Source organism: Choloepus didactylus, chromosome 16, assembly GCF_015220235.1.
Source record: "Choloepus didactylus isolate mChoDid1 chromosome 16, mChoDid1.pri, whole genome shotgun sequence".
Taxonomy (NCBI): domain Eukaryota; kingdom Metazoa; phylum Chordata; class Mammalia; order Pilosa; family Megalonychidae; genus Choloepus; species Choloepus didactylus.
Genome location: NC_051322.1, coordinates 35,585,045 through 35,598,981, shown reverse-complemented (window position 1 = coordinate 35,598,981; position 13,937 = coordinate 35,585,045). Strand labels below are relative to the sequence as shown.

Sequence of the window (13,937 nt, the reverse complement as noted above, 5' to 3'; positions counted from 1 at the left end):
CCACTGCCTCACCCCTGGCAACCTGTATTCTAATTTCTGCCATCTCTGAGCTTACATATTCTTCAATATTTTCTTTGTAGTTACCATGAGGCTTAAATTTAACACCTAAATCTATAACAATCTCATTTGCTTTGATACCAGCTTAACTTCAATAGTGTACATAAACTACGTTCCTTTACCCTTCTGTCCCTCCACCTTTATATAGTTCTTGTCAAAAATTATGTATTTTTGCATTCTGAATCCAAAAGCACTGATTTATCATTACATTTTATGCATTTGTCTTTTAGATCCCATAGCAAGTGAAAAGTGAAGTTACAAACCAAAATTACAATAGTACTGGCATTTATATTTACCCATGTAATTATCCTTCCCAGAGATCTTTATTTCTTCATGTGGCTTTGATCTATTGCCTACTGTCCTTTCTTTTCAATCTGCAGAGCTCCCTTGCAGGACCCATCTGGCAGGACCAACTTGGAGCTTTTATTTATCTGGGAATGTCTTAATCTCTCCCACATTTTTGAAAGATAGGTTTGTTGCGGGTGTCTGAGCTTGTACCTCGGCTTGCCAGGCCTGGGCCAGGGGACCTGATCACCCCCTGGGGAGGGTAGTAGGTACGGGCGTGAGTGCCCTCTGCAGCCCCCCCGAGCCTGGGGAGCGAGGTCAAGGCAGCTCCCTTTTCCTCACCCAAAATGTCACTGGCAGGGGAGGCTTGCCGGAGGAAACCGCCTTTCTCCCAACTGCCCTTTCCCCACTTCCTTATCTTACCCACTCACTCCCTGGTGCCAAGGCCACTCCTGCCACCGCCAGCGCGCATGCACCGTGGCCAGAACAACCCCCGCCCCGCTGCAACGGTTCCGGCGTTCTCTCAGAACCAATCCTAGCCCCTATCCCTTCAATATTGCCATTTAAGGCTGCTTCACCTCCTTTCCAGCCCTGCCCTTCTTACCAGCCTATATAACCTGTAATCACCCCTGAATAAATCTCTTTGGCGCATACTCCTACTGGATGAAGAGTGTCTTGTCCCTATCGCCGCCCTCCTTGCACGCCTCTCGCCGAGGACCCCGGCCACGTCCTCCGCCTCGCCCTCGCCTCCGGGAAAGAGCCCCCGCCGCCGGTACCCCTTAAGCAGCCCCGAGAGCTGAGGGCTCGGCTACCGGCCGCCTCTCCCCCTAGAAGTAGTAACCGCGACCGCAGTTTGTCAAATACAGAATTCTTAGTTGTCTTCCCACTGCTTTCTTGCATCCATGGTTTCTGATGAGAAATTAGCACTTAATCTTATGGAGGCTCCCTGATATGTGAGGTATGCTTGATGTTTGGTATGTCCCACAGGTTCCTCAGGCTCTACTCACTTTCCTGCACACTTTCTTCTTTCTCTTCCCGAGAGTGGATGATTTCAATTGCCTTATCTTCAAGTACAAAGTTCACTGATTCCTTCTTCTGCCAGCTCCTATCTGCTGTTGAACCTCTCTAGGGAATTTTCAGTTTTGATTACTGTGGTCTTCAGCTCTGTTTGGTTCCTTGTCATAATTTCCATCTCTCTATTGATACTCTCTTTGTGTTCATCTTTCATTTTCCTGATTTCCTTCAGGTCTTTGTACATGTTTTCCTTTAGCTCTTTGAGCATATTTAGGACCCTTTTTAAAATCTCATCTGTTATGTCCTCCTCACTGATAGTTTCTAATGCTTTAAACGTCTCCTTTGCCTGTCTATCACTTCCTGTTTCTTTGCATGGTTTGTAATTTTTTGTTGAAACCTAAACATTGTGATATTTTAATGTGTTATCACTATAATTTTGACTCTGAGGTGTCTGTCTTTAAGCCTGTATCCGGCTAGTGTTATGACAGAGCTTTCCTTGAATGCCAGGAGCTTTTAAAAAAAAAAAAAAACAAGGAGAAAGCAGAGGAGAAGGAGAAGAAAGCACGTTTTCCAGTCTTTGCAGATTGAGCTGTACAAGTGCTTTCCTTCAGAGCTTATCTATACAATGAATTTAGAGAATAGCTCCAGGCCAAAGTGGAATGTTCTCCCTGATGCTTCATGTGCGTGATCTTTTCTCGGGTATGTGCATGAGGCCCGAGGAATCTAGGAATCTCCCTATTAACACATATATAAATATTCCCTCTTTCTGAGAAAAGTTTCCTTATGGTAGGGGCACTGCACTGTTTGTCTTACAGTGTACAATCCCTTGCCCCGGGCAGCTGCGACTTGACTGCGCTCCCATCATGTTCTATAGGAGAGCTCTTCAGCTAACTGCCTTCTACATTCAGGGCAGTTTCTGAGATGATGATCTTGCACCTGCAGCAGTGTTCTGGATCAGTCTCTCAGACTGCCACCAGAGTGATTGGGCCAAAGACTTAAATACTAAAAAAAAATCGCATCATATATTATTGAATATGTTATCCATATCCACTAGGTGCTTTTTTCTTCTTCCTTTTTTTTTTTTTTTTTTGCATTCACTGTAAAAAGAAAATACTTAGAGGGACAATCCACTGTTTATGTTTGCCCAAAATGATCTCCAACTCATAAAGGGTTTCAATCAAGCTTTATTCAGTCAAACATTGCCAGCTAAATGCCCAAAATGATTTACTTTACACCTGCATGCTGTATTATATGTCACAGAGCAATTTCTTCCTCAGGATGGTAAAAACTAAAGAGAAGGTAAATTGCAGAGGCAACCTGTATTTGGAATAATGCTAGAAATTTCATGTAGGTATTTCTGACTAGTGTTCTTTTACCCATGAACTGTGGACAAGGTAAATTATGTCTCTGACATGAAGGCCTGTTATCTCTTAGTGTCAGAGTATTTGCGCTGCTGGTTTTAAAAATCCAAACTAGAGCTATTTTAGAGAATATGACTGTAAGGCATATTCAGTCCAGAAACAATTTTAGCATGTCTTCTTTGCACAAGACACTATGCTAAGCCCTGTGAGGGGATATAAAGACAAGAATTGGTCCCTGCATCTGAGAACTTACCATCAAGCAAACTTTTTCTTGATTACATTAATGTTTCTTTGATAACATTAACTATCAAAATTTTATTTTTATAGTCAGAAGCTCACTCTGGAGTTGTTCTATTTTGATATTTATAACTTATTTTGAAGGTTGTTGAGGAGTTATTCATTGCTTAGTAAGTCTTATAGAGACCTTTGACCTAAAGCAATGACATTTGACCTGGCCTCTGGAAGGCAGGTTAATGGCATGGAGGACTTCAAATAAAACCCTCCTGGAGAGCTGTGATGGGCACGGCATGAGGGAGAAAGGGGGCAAAGCAGGGGGAAGAATGAAGTAGGAGTGTCTGAGAATAGTGAGAGTGATATGTTGTGAGTGGTTTTTCCTTTCTCTCCCTCAGATACTTACTCTGCTTCTCCACTAGTAGGTGAAAATACAATGGGATGACACAAAAACCAAGGTGTTAAAATGAAAATATTTCCCATAGGCCTACCATGTTTAGGAGTGGTCACTTCTTCTACTTGGGCTTCTTTAGCGTTGAACATTTAGGATAAATCACAGCCTCAAGGAACTAAATGACGATGCTCTTCTTAAATTTATAAATGGCCAGAGGGAGGGGCCAGTGTTAATATAGGACATTGGAGTGTGCACAAGTGTGCCAGCTCATGATCAACACCAGGAGAATGATCTAAAAAAGGAAAGGTCTGCAACGTCTTAAAGCCATTCACACTTTATGGTGTCTGAACTTCCAAATGAAGCTGTTCTGAAGGCCATTTAGTGGCAACAGTACAGGACTTCCTGAGAAGAGGAGCTGGCTCATAAAATAGAGAGGCATCTGGTCACCAGGACATGAAAAGAGCTCTTTGCAAACAACAGCTCAGTAGCAGGACTGTAAATGATTTAGAAACACCTGGCTGATACATCCCTTGAAGCCAACAGAGGATGAACTGGTTAAGAAAGACTTGGTTATAATGAGACATCAGCAGGCAATCTGACAAGTCCAGAACATTGGGGAGGGAAATGCAGAGAGGCATTCTGTCCCAACTACAATGCCCCAGGAAATGACCCTCCCCTCTGTCAGCTGAGGAGGGTTAGGAATCAAATAGGTTCAGTTACATATTCTAGATCAGGTCAAGGTATGCCTTCTGCTGGGTTGATAGTTCATATGAATTATCCAGTTGCTTGAGATGGAGGACTGCATGCCATTTCATTCATTCAACATCTTCTATAAAAAGAGAGAAAAAGTGTAATCAAACATTAAATTGAATCATATCAAATGTCAAAGGGCTGAATAAAAGTTAAAAGCTACAACAGGAAAAGTAATGGGAAAATTAATATTGTAAATCTGCCATTGTCCATCATGACTCGAGGGCAGGTGTGAGCCTCAGTTTTCACATCTGTAAAATGGGAACATGAGTTTATCCACGTGATTGTGGGGATTTAAATAATGTAAACAGAATTGCCTTGTACATATGCAAGATAGACAACCAATGTTTATCTTTACTATTTTTTATTTTAATAAAGAAAAAGGGAAAATAAATGTTGAGCACTGAGTCACATCCAAAGCATAATTCTCCATATTCTTTATAGCCAAATGTAAAGTCAGTTGTCACTGCAAAGGCTAGGTTTAGGGCAGCTGGCATTCTGTTTTCAATTTCTTCTCTCTTACCCTTCTGCAGCCAGCTCCTCCCTGAAGAAGCGATTCAAGCGGCGGGAGATCGAAGCCATCCAGTGCGAGGTGCGGAAGATGTGCAACTACACCAAGATTCTGTCCACCAAGAAGAACCTGGACCACGTGAACAAGATCCTGAAGGCCAAGCGGCTGCAGAGACAATCAAAAACAGGCAACAACTTCGTCAAGAAGAGGAGAGGGCGTCCCAGGAAGCAGCCCACCCAGTTCGATGAGGACTCCACCGACCAAATGCCGGTGCTGGAAAAATGCATCGACCTTCCCAGCAAGAGGGGGCAGAAGCCCAGCCTGAGCCCGCTCGTGCTGGAGCCCGCCGCCAGCCAAGACACGGTCATGGCCACCATCGAGGCGGTCATCCACATGGCCCGGGAGGCCCCGCCCCTGCCCCCACCTCCACCCCCGCCTCTCCCGCCCCCGCCCCCTCCGCCCCCGCCCCCGCCCCCTCCTCTGCCCAAGACCCCCCGTGGCGGAAAGAGGAAACACAAACCGCAGCCTCCTGCGCAGCCCCCGCAGCAGCCGCCCCCGCAGCAGCCCCTTCTCCAGGAAGAAGAGGTGAAGGCCAAAAGACAGAGGAAATCCCGAGGGAGTGAGAGCGATATCCTTCCCTAGGGTGGGTCTGGGCGTCTGAGCCCGGGGCGGAGGGAACTGACACACTGCAAGTGCAGGAAGCCGGGTGGGGGTGGCACCCCCACTGCAGGGACCCCGACGCCCTTCTCTCCAGATGCTGGGCAGGCAGAATCGGTCCACAGGACGGGGTTGAGCCATCAGTGGCTCTTGGGGTAAGCAGAGGAGGGGGACACCTTCAAAAGAAGCTTGCCTGTGCTTTGCAGCAGTTCCCAACCAAGCGGCACGTCCATATTGCTAGATCCTTTTACAGGAGAGAAGACCCATCAAGGAGGAGGTAGAAAGAGCTGGTGGTCCCCTCGACGGCCACCCGAGCTACAGCTTCCAAGGTGCGCAGTTGATTCCGATTTCATTTGCTGGCCAGGAAAATCGGAAGGGAAACGCCTCAATTAGGGAACATTCCAAGGGGAGAAAAGCTACAAATGTCCTATCCGGCTTTGTTGTAACCCACTTCCATTTAATTGGTTTTTATTTCATTTGGCTTTAAAGCTCTGCTAGGATTTGGGGTACCGACGTCATCTGCAGGTGACCTGTGTTGGCAATACGGTTTTTCAGATGGAATCGTGTAAGCAGAAGGTGGATTTCCCGTGGTAGGCGCCCACAGACGTGGGATCACATTCTCCTCTATGCCTCCTCCATTACACTAGCGTCTTCTAGGCCTCCTTTCCCTTTGCCCATGGTACCTCCATAATGTTTTCATTAACGTACTTGCTGCCTTCTTTTTCTTGATAACCACCTGAATAACGTAAACACGCCCTTCCTTACCTGTGCTGTAGAATGCAGCCTTGGCATGCTGCGCCAAGGAACCTGGCTTTGAATCCCAGTCATTTTGACACAGATACTCAGTATTAATAGAACCCTCTTTTTAATAAGTGATTCAGAACAGCCAAGGATATGTTGACCCAGGTGTTAACCAGTTCGTTTTTATGTTTAAAACACGTCAGCAGAGAATAGGCAGAATTAAAAATGGTTTTAATATCCCACAGCAAATGGAATAACTGAAAAATCACCAAACTCCAAAACCCCAGACGCACCAGAAAGAAAGTGTCTGACAATGCCTTGGTATGTGATTTTTTTCATACAAGTAACTATCATTGATTGTTGGAAAAAGGAAACAAAAAGACAATAGAAAATGTCCCTTATCTCTTGATAATTATTTCTTAAACGCAAATGGGAGTAAGTGTTCTTATCTATAAAATAAAAATGAAAATGCTCAAAGGGTATCACCACTCCAGTTGTATCAAGCCACCTTGGACAAAGTATCCAAACTGTGGTTGCCTTAATAAACTAAAACATTTTTGTACATAATGTAATTATAAATCTATCAGTCTGCATGGATGCAAACTGTGTGTGACAAATCGTCTTTTAAATGGTCAATTTCAACTGTACATTTCTCATCCAAGTTGTACTCTCGCCATTGGTTTAGTGTGGACAAATGTTTCATCTCTATTATCCATTTCCACAGCTCAAGTAAAAATGTTAAGAAGACTCACAATGAATATGAGGTTATTCCATTGCCATAGATGTTTTCTAAAAGTCAGATATGGAAATTTCATGTAAGGATTTTCCGTTTCCTCCCTCACTCTTCCCCTTACCTCCCTCAAGACATCAAATACCTGGCATGGTAGATTCCAGAAAGAGAGACACTGAGAGACAGAAAATTAAATTTTCTAATGGGAATTAGAATATCTGGTTTAACCTCAGATTATGTGTTTTACAGGAAGCTGGGACTGGCTGGAAATTGTATTATCGCTACATTATTTCCATAGAGAGAGCTGGGTTTTTTGTTTGGGAACATAATAGAGTAAGGGATGGGGTATCTATAGAACTGAATTTTAAAATTCCAAGTTAATAAGCTTGCTAACATCACTGCTCTGTCACAGCACCAATAGTTTGTTAAAATTACCTATTCTACGCTGTCACCATGGACATCACATCATTTGCTACCCACTAGATCAGTCACATTTAATCCTAGCAATATGTAAGTTTAAAGGACTACATTCTCCTGTACTTTAAAGCTTATATCCTAGATGCTCAGTTTCTGACCTAGGTTGACCTTTGGCATTTCACACAAGTTGAACAGCAAAATCAAGCCAGCCACTTTCAATTTGTCATTCCCAAGCCATGTCTGAATGACTTCAAAATCACCCAAGAGGAAGGTTTAAATTAGCCCCACTCACCCCACCATTGCCATGAAAGCACAACCATTTTCATTCCAATTAAGCTATAAAGCAGTTTTTCTTCCTGTTGGACTTTGAAAATCATTTCGTTCATTCTTTCTTTTGCTTGTTTTTCTTCCCATCTTGTACTGTCATCCCAACCAAGTCTGTGAGCAGACTAAATCTCCCTGTGCAAGAGAATGAACTAGCACTCCCTAAGCTCTGTAAAGGAGGATCCAAAGCTTAATTGGCATAAACCTCTAGAAGGTGAGAATGCATGACAAATTCCAAACCAATGAAAGACATCCCAGGAGAAAAATAGCAGAGATGCAACTTACATATAAATTCAGGTTTATAGTTGTCATGTGAGTGAATTGCAAAGCCTCTTCATTTATGACCCTAAGAGTAGAACAGAAAACTGCAGAGGACTGAAGCTGAGGCATGCTATACGACAGCTTGGAGGTGGAAGCAAGCCAGACACTTGCACAGCCTCCCCTCTTCACCACCCAGCTCCTCCTTCACAATTAATGTTTTTCTTCTGCTTTCCTTTCACCTAACTCATCTCATCGGTTATTCTCAGGCTATTCCTTTCCATTAGCCCCTCCTCTCTGGCTCAGGCTCAGTGTTGGGCCCATCTAGCTTCACATATAGTTAGTTGGTTGCAGAGCCAGAATGAGAACCCAGTTCTGCTAACCCAGACGTGGAAGTCATTTGGGATGCACGAGGCTCCATATACAGCTCCACATAAGACTTCTAAACAAGTGAACCCCCTTGGTTTTTTTGGTTGGTTGGTTGTTTTTCTAGAATACTTGCTTTCAGCAAGCAGGCATGAATCCAATTACAATATAGGGAGTCTGAACAGGGTTGAGAAAGGATGAGACCTGGATAGAAAGACTTCCCCCTTACTAAGTGGCTGCGAGGCCACGTGCTTTTCAACCCCTGATCTCAAAAGAGAGGAACACAAGTTTGACTTGCTATAGTAGCCTAGCTCTGGCTACAACCCAAGAGAAGAAAGACGGAAGGAAAGGTGAGAATATGTGGGGCTGGTCTGTAACTGGGACTCAGCAGCCACTGACAGCCCAGAGAAGGTGACTAAGGGCTGACAAAGAATTAGCATGTTAAATTGGCTGCTGTCTGAAGTGGGAAGCCGTGTCCAATGGCAGTCGAATTTGTGTTTTGCACGTTGCTGGGTCTATGAATATGATCATCAAGTGGTGACACAAGAGTAGTATAAGGTGATGTACTACATGCAGATCACAAAGGATGTGGTTTTAGGACTTCAGTCGAAAATCCCACTCCCTCAGCTTATTACCCAGCAATACTCGGGTAATGAGCTCTTGGAGATTTTTTTCCCCCTACTATTAGGAAGATTTACCTGGGAACTGTCTAAAGTCTATACATATATTTCCAAAGCCTTTAAATGCCAACTGTAGCATGGAGAAAGAGGGGAGGGGATGGCAGAAGCCGAAATGCCTCAAAAGCCATTTAAGTGTTATGTTGCAGGATTTTTAGTCCTTCTCATTATATAAAAGTAGGTAAATATAGACATTATTCTCAACACTACCCTATAGTATCGCAATCATCCAAATGCCAGAGCTTACAGATAATGTCATCACAGTGCCTACAGACTCGAACTGTAATATACCGTAGCATTTCCTTGGTGTTTCTGAAAGTTTCTTTCCATAATTCAAGGCCCCCCCCACCGCCTCTTGTTTCTTGGAGAGTTTGCCCCGCTGATGAGTCTTCCTTCCCTGTTGGGCTCATTCATTTGGGGAACAGTCTTAGAAGCACATATCAACCAAGGAAGAAACTTCCTGGATGTCTATTGCCCACTTTCCCAGGTATGATAAACACTAAAGGGAGAAAATTCAAAAGAGCTGCCAATTGGTCAACCTGGAAGTGCAGTTCCACCCTAAGTTGGTGTCTTTCTTTTTCTTCCTTTTTAAAAAATCTATTTCTTAAATAATAATAAATGCACATGATGTGTTAAATATGTATATATATATTTCAAAAGAAAAAATGGGGCACAAGATTGTCTTACAAGTCGTGCTGGCTAATTTTTAGTTTGTATTCATAAGTGGTTTTTAAAAGCCTTTTTTAAAGTGTAATTTGCATGTTCTACTTTGATTGTATGTAAACATATTTTAGAACAAAAAATGTATTTGTATTTTATTGAATATAGAGGCAAGAAAAATTGTACATTGTTTGAAATGTTCTTTTTGTAACAGTTTTTATTCATAAAGCATTTTTGTACATTTAAAATGAACATGGACTTGCTGTTATTTGAGGCGTAGCTACATCTGGCATGCTTTACTGTCATGCTCCTCCATGGTCTTAGATGTTGGGTTTTAAACATTTTTTTCTAAAAGAAAGCTCAGTCTTTTTCGCTACCAGATCAGGTTAGCACAGTATAGAGCACTTAACTATTAAAAGAAAAGTTAATCCTATTCATATGTTATTCATTGTGTGAAATTAAAGACATTCAATTCAGTCTAACATGAGTTGTGAATTCTTTGTTTTATTTTCCATCTGGCTCACATCACTAGGGAGTTTTATAGCATTTGGGGGTCTTTGCTCACACCAACTGGGTCCAGAATCATTGAGAAAATTCTAACCAACTTCTATCCTTTTGTCTGCCTCTGCAGAGTACATTGTGGGCAAGATTTGAGTCTATGGTTTACTGGTATACTGTTAAGAGATTATTATACTACCTGACATAAAGCCAGGACTGAATCATAGAACCAGTCAGACCTCTGCTGAAAGTAATCAAAGGGTATTGTAGGAGGTTGGAGACCCAACCTGTCCTAAATTATTAGAAGAATATTATGGATGAAGATTAAGCTTCTTACTGAATAGCCCTTGATGCCAGACAGCTGAAGGATCTGGCTAGACTTAAAGTTTTACTGTAGTGATTGAAAGGGGTATTTAATCAACCACAGCCAGTTACCGCAAGACCCTGAGAGTAACACTCAGGAAAACGCAGCCCCTGCTCTCCAGGAATGCACAAGGCCTGTGTTTAAAAAATGAACTAGTGATCCTAAGCAGAATGTGGCAAGTGGTGAGAGTGACGGCATCTCAGAAGAGTGGAGCCACCAGCCTCGATCACTCTTCGCTTCCTTCTTTCTCTGCACTCTATCTTGCAGTTTTCCTTGCCTTCTTTCTCAGTCGTTGTATGTGCCTCTTTCAAAGGCTAACGAGATATGTGGTAAATATCATGAGCAGTTCCCCGTCCCCGACCATCAGTCTGACCCAGTGCGATATTTATTAGGATTTTTGGAATCGCACCCATGGGATCTGGTGGAACGAAGGCGAGTCAGCAGGAGTGGACCATTGGGGCAGCCTCGGGATGGCCGAGGCACTTGTGCTTTAGATCGTCTCCTGTGTCGCAGCGAATTTAGTCAGCAAATTCTAATAAAGCAGAATTTGTCCTCCTTTTCCAAACTTGTGCCAACTATCTTGCACCGAACTAGGATAGTTTAAAGCATAATGTAGTTCTCTCTGTAACTCAGGCTCTTTAGACTTTGCTGTTTCTGAAATCAGCAAGGACTTCCAAGGGTCCACCTAATCTCTTCCTTCCAGCTTCTCATGCATGGACAAAACTGTTGCCTCAGAAAGGATTGGTGCAACTTATAGGATTTTTAATCAGTCCGTGGGGTAGCAAAGTGCTGACAAAGGTTCTTAGCAAAGTCAGATGTGTCCACACATGTAGCTGACATGAATTTCAGTCCACAAATAGAAGAGTAGAAGAAATACACATTTTTTAATTTTTCTGCAACTTACTTAATTTAATTTAAGACACACATACACACACATCACACACACACACACACACAGCACACACACACCCCATTTACCCACCTTGCAGAATCTTAGTTCCAGAGCCAGGGAATCCTTTTCTAACCTGAAGGGGTGGGAAGGAGGGGCTCTAAGAAGCCTTGCTACAACTTCCATACAAATTGTTTCTCTGTGTCCTTTCTATTTCCCTAGTTTCTAGGCATTTGAAACTCAAAAGTCAGGAAGAAGTACGTTTTTAAATTTAATTTTATTTTTTTCCCTCTACTTGCTGTCAGATACTTGCCCGGAGGGAATAAGCACAAAGCAGCCTCGCTGCTGCTATGGGGGGAGAGGACTAAACCAGGAGTTGGGGAGAGAATTGGAAATTAGTTATCACTTCCAAAATGTTAACCTGTCACACATGTGGCAGGGAGTGAGGGCAATGGGCTATGAAAAGCTCAGGGATTTGCTTAAGGTCATAAAAGGCTCCTTTTAGGTCAGGTGAGAAAATGAATGATGTAAAAGTGATTAGAGAATGGAAAGCAGTGGTGTGCAAAAGCAGAGTTCCATTACTAATATTTTCACTTTTATGGGAAATACCAATTTCCAGATTTTTAATTGTTAAAAAGCTGTGGCAATATACTTTTCCTAAAGTGTCATGAGGGCGTTTATTTATAGGATTAATTAAAGGATAAACTAGCTCCAAAGTGTTATTCACATCCACACATGTTAAAATTGGAATGCAACAAATGAGAAATGTTAAAACCTCGAAAGACTTAGAAGCCACACATATTCTCTCATTATTGCACTTGATTTCTTAAACCTTAACTCGTCTCTTTTTAGTGGACAGAGCACTGGGATAAGAATCAAGAGACTTAGAATGTGTTGCAGGCTTGGTCTCTAAAGAGCTCTGTGCTCAGGAGTAAAACAGTTCTTTGAGTCTCACTTGCCTACACTATAAAAGGAGGGATTCAACTCTATGATGCCTGTAGTGCCTTCCAAGTATAAATGGCTCCAACTGTCATCTTTGTACTTCCCAAACAGGCCAGACCTTTAGTTTCCAAATTTATCCTCCACCATGCCGTTAAGCCAATGTCTTTATGGGTTATTTGTTACCTAGCATTGTGCAGCCTATTCCAATACAATTGAGAGATATGAATGTCTGGAAATTGAAAAGACTAGAATCATGAGGACATGTAATCAACTTCTTCATTCATTTATTCATTCATTACTTCATTCGGTTGCTACACGTTCCCAGACACCAGATATAAGGATGAGCAAGAAAGACAAGACCTCATTGAGCTTTATTCTTGAAAACCTAATCTAGATCATGATAGTCTTCCTTGCATTCTCTGCATACTCAAATTCTACCTCTTTTTTGAGGTTTAATTCAAACCCCACTTCCTCCAGGAAGTCTTCCACTATAAACATAACCACAAGCATCTCTTGCTCCACCTCTAGGCATTCCGTTGTTTGCAACACTCATTTGGTGACTGTCCTTCATAATTCCACATGCAACTGAGAATAATCCTCCGGCCAGAGTAAATGGGTAGGGCTGCACAGCCTGTTCCCTGCACGAGGGATCTGGCTGAAAAAGAAAGTGGGGATTACTCGTGCTCACAGCATTGGTTATCCTTGGTCATCTTGGAAAATGCAATCCCCAGCCCCCTGGCAGTAGATGGGACCAAATGGCTAGTTCTGGACATTGGGTTGTGAGCAAATCAGATATACAACATTTCCAAGACAAAGCATTAATTGATTATATGCAACATTCTTTTCTCTACCTGCCCTGGTACCGTCACAAAGGTGGCCTCATATTACAGAGCGCATGACAACAAGAGGGTGGATCTTCTGTCCTGTCAGCCTGGATTCCTAAATGATCTTGTGGAGCAAAAGCTCCTGCTGACACTTTAGATGTGGAGCATAAGCCAAAAATATTTGTTTTATTTTAATTACCTCAGCATAGCCTAATCTAGCCTGACTAGTATGATTGATAGATACGAATGTAAGGAAGATGTTAATGAATATAGAATTATGAAGCTTCTCATCATTCATTCATTCAGTGCCTGCACGTTGCCAGTCACCAGAGAAATAAGAATGAGCAAAATACACAAGGCCTCACTGAGCTTACATTCTTAGACAAGCCATCATCTCTCTTAGCTACCCTTAAATGGTAAGCCTTCCTCTGAAAGGAAAAGGAAAGCAAAGAATTAAATATGTCTTGAAAATGTTGGTGTTGGCAGCATTAACTGGAGCTTTAAAAAGGATCAAGCTCTACTCTATCTCTGGACAGTGGAGTCAGCTCTTAGCAAAATGATGAAATGATCAAAGTCCTTCTCAGGCCGTCCATACTGCCTCTGCCATGGAGACCTCCAAGGCCAGTTGCAAATCCAAGACATTCCCCTTTTTAGTCTGCAGAACTCTAAGCTCCAGAAGACTCCTGAATCCATTCCCAAAATAAACAATTATCCCAGCTCTCTGCCAGGAGAGGTGGGGAGAAAATGGCAAAACCAGATGACAGCCTCTTGCAAGTGTGTCAGCTAGTTTTAGGGCCACATTCCCATGGACATAATTCACCAAGCTAGTTGACATTTGATGTCTCCAGAAGGCCTATAATTTCCCCACTTTTTTTTAAACTTTTATTTTGAAATAATCCTAAATTCACAGGAGGTTGCTAAGGAATATACAAGGAAATCCCATGCAACCCTCACCCAACCCTGCTGTCCCCAAAGGCCAACATCCCA

At 42.6% G+C, this 13,937-nt stretch overlaps 1 protein-coding gene across 3 annotated transcripts in view; it reads left to right on the top strand.

Annotated features, from left to right (window-relative positions):
* The window catches only part of SETBP1 (SET binding protein 1), a 368,501-nt gene extending 358,586 nt beyond the window's left edge, over positions 1-9,915 (top strand). For all 3 annotated transcript variants that reach the window (XM_037805704.1, XM_037805702.1, XM_037805703.1), the window contains exon 6: positions 4,626-9,915. In XM_037805704.1, coding sequence (XP_037661632.1) covers positions 4,626-5,245 — 620 coding nt within the window. In that variant the 3' untranslated portion in view covers positions 5,246-9,915. The remainder of the gene's footprint in view (positions 1-4,625) is intronic.
* The last annotated feature ends 4,022 nt before the right edge of the window (positions 9,916-13,937 follow it).